The sequence below is a fragment of the Somniosus microcephalus genome, chromosome 5, assembly GCF_052327205.1.
Source record: "Somniosus microcephalus isolate GS21.2 chromosome 5, FLI_Smic_1.0, whole genome shotgun sequence".
NCBI classification, from domain to species: domain Eukaryota; kingdom Metazoa; phylum Chordata; class Chondrichthyes; order Squaliformes; family Somniosidae; genus Somniosus; species Somniosus microcephalus.
Window position 1 is genome coordinate 283,390,970 of NC_140991.1, and position 7,077 is coordinate 283,398,046.

Consider the following 7,077-nt stretch of genomic DNA (forward strand, 5'->3'; position numbering starts at 1 on the left):
ATTGTGCATTCCGAGTCCAGGAAGCAATTAGTGACTGCCCTGCCCACCAATCAAGGAGGATTTCTAGCAGACAGAGTTGCTGTACTCCACGGCCATCCGAGTGCAGAGCAAAGTTACGTGTCACGGAGCTGTACTGACAGTTTTCTTTGTTGCAGTGTGGTTTGGCAGAAAAATCTTGTGCAATCTGATAGGTGAATAGCAAGTAGGAAATGTTCAATTACAAAGAAATTCAGACTTAATCACTGCAGAAGAAGAAAACTGATGTCCACATGCACCACAGACAAAGCTTTGAGGTAGACAGACAGACAGGCAAATAAATAGATAGACAGGCAGACAGACAGATGGACAGATAGAGAGGCACAGAGAGACAGAGAGAGACAGGTAGGCAGAGATGGTCAGAGAGACGGTAAAATTATTTTCAAACTGCAGTTATTAATGTCACAGCTAATACAAGTTTAGGACAGGCTGTTAAATCGTTCAAACATGACCGAGTGTATTTGAGATATTTAGAAATAAACTAGTATTAAAATCTCACATTTTTGTCTGCAAAGGGCAGCCTCTCTTCCTAATGGATGCAATAAAAAGGGCTCAACTCCTGGAAAACTATTGAATCTGGTTTGGCACAGTCAGATCCCATTTCTAATACTAGGTAATAATACCAGGGGTATTATAATACTGTATAAATTATACTGTAGATTATAATACAGGGGGGTCTTACTGTAGATTATAATAGAGGGTATAATTGTAGAAAACGACTTGCATTTATATAGCGCCTTTCACGACCACCGGACGTCTCAAAGTGCTTTAGGAGTGTAGTCACTGTTGTAATGTAGGAAATATGGGTGCCTTACTGTAGATTATAATAGTGTCTTACTGTAGATTATAATACAGGGCCTTACTGTAGATTATATTACAGGGCCTTACTGTAGATTATAAAACAGGGTCTTACAGTAATTATAATTTTACTGTAGTTTATAACACGGAGTTTTACGCGAGATTATAATACAGGTGGTCTTACCGTAGATTATAATACAGGGTCTTACTGTCGATTATAATAAAGTGTCTCACTGTGGATTATAATACAGGGTCTTACTGTCGATTATAATAAAATGTCTCACTGTGGATTATAATACAGGGTCTTACGCGAGATTATAATACAGGGGGTCTTACGCGAGATTATAATACAGGGGGTCTTACGCGAGATTATAATACAGGGGGTCTTACGCGAGATTATAATACAGGGGGTCTTACCGTAGATTATAATACAGGGGGTCTTACGCGAGATTATAATAAAGTGTCTCACTGTGGATTATAATAGACTCTTACTGCGGATTATAATACAGGGTCCTACTGCGGATTATAATACAGGGCCTTACTGTAGATTATAAAACAGGGTCTTACAGTAATTTTAATAGCTTTACTGTAGTTTATAATACAGGGAGTTTTACGCGACATTATAATACAGGGGATTTACCATAGATTACAATACAGTGTGTTACTGTGGATTATAATCCAGGGTTTTATGCGAGATTATAATACAGGGTCTTACTGTAGAATATAATACAGGGTCTTACGCGAGATTATAATAGTGTCTTACTATGGATTATAATACAGGGTCTTACGCGAGATTATAATAGTGTCTTACTGTAGATTATAATACAGGGTCTTACTGTAGAATATAATACAGGGTCTTACGCGAGATTATAATAGTGTCTTACTATGGATTATAATACAGGGTCTTACGCGAGATTATAATAGTGTCTTACTGTAGATTATAATACAGGGTCTTACGCGAGATTATAATAGTGTCTTACTGTGGATTATAATACAGGGTCTTACTGTGGATTATAATACAGGCGGTCTTACTGTAGATTATAATAGTGTCTTACTGTGGATTATAATACAGGGTCTTACTATAGAATAATACCAGGTCTTACGCGAGATTATAATACAGGGTCTTGCTGTAGAATATAATACAGGGCCTTACTGTAGATTACAATACAGGGGGTCTTACCGTAGATTATAATATACGGGGTCTTACCGTGGATTGCTATACGGGGTCTTACCGTGGATTGCTATACAGGGTCTTACCGTGGATTGCTATACAGGGTCTTACCGTGGATTGCTATACAGGGTCTTACCGTGGATTACTATACAGGGTCTTACTATACAAGGTCTTACTGTGGATTATAATACAGGGTCTTACTGTGGATTATAATACAGGGTCTTACTGTGGATTATAACACAGGGTCTTACTGTGGATTATAACACAGGGTCTTACTGTGGATTATAACAGGATCTTACTGTGGATTATAACATGGTCTTACTGTAGATTATAATACAGGGTCTTACTGTAGATTATAATACAGGGTCATAATGTCATACCACAGAAAGAGGCCCTTCAGCCCATCGTGTCTGCGCCGGCCATCAAGCCCTATCTATTCCAATCCCGTTTTCCAGCACTTGGTCCGTAGCCTTTTATGCTATGGCGCTTCAAGTGCTCATCTAAATGCTTCTTGAATGTTGCGAGGGTTCCTGCCTCTACCACCCTTTCAGGCAGTCAGTTCCAGATTCCAACCACCCTCTGGGTTTTTCCTCAAATCCCCTCTAAACCGCCTGGCCCTTACCTTGAAACTATGCCCCCTGGTTATTGACCCCTCTACTAAGGGGAAAAGTTCCTTTCTATCTACCCTATCTATGCCCCTCATAATTTTGTACACCTCAATCAGGTCCCCCCTCAGCCTTCTCTGCTCTTAGGAAAACAACCCCAGCCTGTCCAGTCTCTCTTCATAGCTGAAGCGCTCCAGCCCAGGTAACATCCTGGTGAATCTCCTCTGCACCCTCTCCAATGCAATCACATCCTTCCTATAGTGTGGCGACTAAAACTGCACACAGTATTCCAGCTGTGGCCTAACTAGCGTTTTGTACAGCTCCATCATAACCTCCCTGCTCTTATATTCTATGCCTCGGCTAATGAAGGCAAGTATCCCATATGCCTTTTTAACCACCTTATCTACCTGTCCTGCTGCCTTCAGGGATCTATGTACATGCACACCAAGGTCCCTCTGATCCTCTGTCCTTCCTAGGGTCCTACCATTCATTGTGTATTCCCTTGCCTTGTTAGTCCTCCCAAAATGCATCACCTCACACTTTTCAGGGTTAAATTCTATTTGCCACTGTTCTGCCCATCTGACCAACCCGTCTATATCGTCCTGCAGCCTGAGGCTTCCCTCCTCGCTATTTTCCACTCCACCAATTTTCGTGTCATCTGAGGACTTACTGATCATACCTCCTACATTCATATCTAAATCATTAAATGTACACTACAATCAGCAAAGGACCCAGCACCGATCCCTGCGGTACACCACTGGACACAGGCTTCCAGTCACAAAAACAACCTTCGACCATCACCCTCTGCCTCCTGCCACTAAGCCAATTTTGGATCCAATGTGCCAAATTGCCCTGCATCCCATGGGCTCTTACCTTCTTGAGCAGTCTCCCATGCGGGACTTTGTCAAAAGCCTTACTGAAGTTCATGTAGACTACACCAATTACTGCACTACCCTCATCCACGCACCTAGTCACCCCCTCGAAAAATTCAATCAAATCGGTTAGACATGATCTCCCCCTGACAAAGCCATGCTGACTATCCTTGAATAATCCTTGCCTCTCCAAGTGGAGACTAATTCTGTCCCTCAGAATGTTATCTAATAATCCACTTACTGTGGATTATAACACAGGGTCTTACTGTAGATTATAACACAGGGTCTTACCGTGGATTATAATACAGGGTCTTTCCGTGGATTATAATACAGGGGGGCTTACTGTAGATTATAATACAGGGGGTCTTACTGTAGATTATAATACAGGGGGTCTTACTGTAGATTATAATACAGGGGGTCTTACTGTAGATTATAATACAGGGGGTCTTACTGTAGATTATAATACAGGGGGTCTTACTGTAGATTATAATACAGGGGGTCTTACTGTAGATTATAATACAGGGTCCGCCATTTAATGAGATCATGGCTGATCATCCAAATTCAGAGCCCTGTCCCCACTTTCTCCCCATATCCCTAGATCCCTTTAGCCGTAAGAAATATATCCAACTCCTTCTTGAATATATTTAATGAATTGGCCTCAATTGCCTTCTGTGGTAGAGAATTCCACAGGTTCACCACTCTCTGGGTGAAGAAATTCCTCCTCATCTCAGTCCTAAACAGCTTACCCCTTATCCTTAGACTGTGACCCCTGCTTCTGGACTCCCCCGCCATTGGGAACATCCTTCCTGCATCTAGTCTGTCTAGTCCTGTTAGAATTTTATAAGTTTCAATGAGATCCCCTCTCATTCTTCTAAACTCCAGCGAGTACAAGCCCAATCGACCCAATCTCTCCTCATACGTCATTCCTGCCATCCCAGGTATCAGTATGGTGAATCTTCGCTGCACTCCCTCCATGGCAAGAACATCCTTCCTCAGATAAGGCGACCAAAACTGCACACAATACTCAAGGTGTGGTCTCACCAAGGCCCTGTACAACTGCAGCAAGACATCCTTGCTCCTGTACTTGAATCCTCTCGCTGTGAAGGGCAACATACCATTTGCCTTCTTAACCGCCTGCTGCACCTGCATGCTTACCTTCAGCGACTGGTGCACAAGGACACCCAGGTCTCGTTGCACTTCCCTTTTTCCCAATCTATTGCCATTCAGATAATAATCTGCATTCCTGTTTTTGCCACCAAAGTGGATAACCTCGCATTTATCCACATTATATTGCATCTGCCATATCACCCAACCTGTCCTGTACTGCAGGTTATAATACAGGGTCTTACCGCGGATTATAATACAGGGTCTTACCGCGGATTATAATACAGGGTCTTACCGCGGATTATAATACAGGGTCTTACCGCGGATTATAATACAGGGTCTTACCGCGGATTATAATACAGGGTCTTACCGCGGATTATAATACAGGGTCTTACCGCGGATTATAATACAGGGTCTTACCGCGGATTATAATACAGGGTCTTACCGCGGATTATAATACAGGGTCTTACCGCGGATTATAATACAGGGTCTTACCGCGGATTATAATACAGGGTCTTACCGCGGATTATAATACAGGGTCTTACCGCGGATTATAATACAGGGTCTTACCGCGGATTATAATACAGGGTCTTACCGCGGATTATAATACAGGGTCTTACCGCGGATTATAATACAGGGTCTTACCGCGGATTATAATACAGGGTCTTTCCGTGGATTATAATACAGGGGGGCTTACTGTAGATTATAATAGAGGGTCTTACTGTAGGTTACAATACAGGGTTTTACTGTAAATTACACAATCAGAATCTAACACTGTGGTTCCCATCACTGAACAACTTGTATTTAACATTCTTGCAGTTATGCAGTGAAGCTTTAATATATAACCTATCCACAGGACTGCAACTAATCGAATATTTACACAAACATTTTACAAAATAATTACCTGAATTCTCGGGTCGACTTCTTCCTCCTCTGGCACTTCTAACTTCTCATTCTTTCTCGACAAGCCGTCCATTTTGTTACTTATACATTTAAGATTTTACAGAAATATTTTTTTTTTTTTAAATCCAAAGATGGGAAGTGAAAACCGAAATGGGGGGAAATGAAAGAGAGAAACGGGGCAAAGTCAATGTGATGGGTCCGGGTACCGGGACTGACTGGGACTCCGAGCCGGGCGCTCCTCCAGCAACATCTGGAATGCCTTCTTAAACTAAAACTGGCTCCATTTAACGAGGGGAGCAAAGCTCAGACAGCAAAACCTGCTCATAATTCAACATTTAAAAATGGCCAGAGGAAATACGCCGCCCTCTCGGTTTCACCCTCCGCCGTTCGTAGTCCCCAACACGATTGGGAGGAGGAAAAAATTATAATTCTAAATCTATCTATTACAGGTAGATATATTCCGCTATTAAAGGAGGTTCCGCTCCAATACAATAGGGAGATTCCGCTGCCCGTTCAGAGGGAGCCGGAGCGGCGGCTGCTGCCACCGCTATTAGCAGCACTCGGATTGCTCGCTGCGCCGCCCCTTCCTCCTGCTCGGTTCTTGTTGCCACCGCTTTGTTGCAGCGAGAAACTGGCGTGATAACAACTGGGATCCGCCTCCCTCCTCGCAACTCACTCGCTGCAACCTTCGCAGGGATGCAGCCACCAATTCATCCCCAACCTTTTAATATTTAGCACACTTGCGCCTCTTTTTTTAAAGGTTTTTTTTAAATTTCGGTTGCACGTGTTAAAAAGAAGTCCCTTATTTTTAGAAATAACGGGCTAGGATTGCATCACCAATCATGGCTGCTGCTTGTTTCTTAATGAAATACAACTGGAGTGCTAATCAAGAGGAGGGTTGTGAGAGCCGGGGAATGGGGTATTTCTCTGCTTTGGCCATCGGGTCAAGCATGCTAGGTCAGGTATGATACAGAACAGATGGCAGTGTAAAGCTCACTCACTGTCAGCCTTGTAACACTCTCACCTCCGAGTCAGAAGGTCGTAGGTTCAAGTCCCACTCCAGAGATTTGAGCACAAAATCCAGGCTGACACTTCAGTGCCAGTCCTGAGGGAGTGCTGCACTGTCAGATGTGCTGTCTTTTAGATAAGATGTTAAACCAAGGCCCCATCTGCCCTCTCAGATATCCCACAACACTATTTTGAAGAAGAGCAGGGGAGTTCTCCCCATTGTCCTGGCCAATATTTATCCCTCAACCAGCATTAGAAAAACATAATGGCCCCAAATTTGCAATGGGAGGCTTCCCGCGGGCGGATGCCTCCAACCTGTAAAAAATCTACGCTTTTACCTAGTGGCCCGGGATATAATACTGAGGCTTGCAATCCTAGGCCTCTCTGGGTACGCACAGGCAGAGGTCCACGTATCCCAGGGGCACATGCGGTTCGCAAGCGCCCCTGGGATCACGTGGGCTTGCCCAACTAATAAAAGAAGGGAAAATCCCATTCATACTTATGGGTGTTCCATGGGGATCACTTAAAACATACATGAACACATGAAATAATTTATTTTTATTACATATTTAAAATGAAT

The 7,077-nt window shown here is 43.1% G+C and overlaps 1 protein-coding gene across 2 annotated transcripts in view; it reads right to left on the minus strand.

Moving 5' to 3' along the window:
• The window catches only part of sh3bp5b (SH3-domain binding protein 5b (BTK-associated)), an 84,469-nt gene extending 78,248 nt beyond the window's left edge, over positions 1-6,221 (minus strand). The window contains exon 1 of one of the 2 annotated variants that reach the window (XM_085989034.1): positions 5,491-6,221. In XM_085989034.1, the coding sequence (XP_085845160.1) occupies positions 5,491-5,562 (72 nt within the window). In that variant the 5' untranslated portion in view covers positions 5,563-6,221. The remainder of the gene's footprint in view (positions 1-5,490) is intronic. The other variant, XM_085989033.1, reaches the window with a different exon arrangement.
• Between the last annotated feature and the right edge of the window lie 856 nt (positions 6,222-7,077).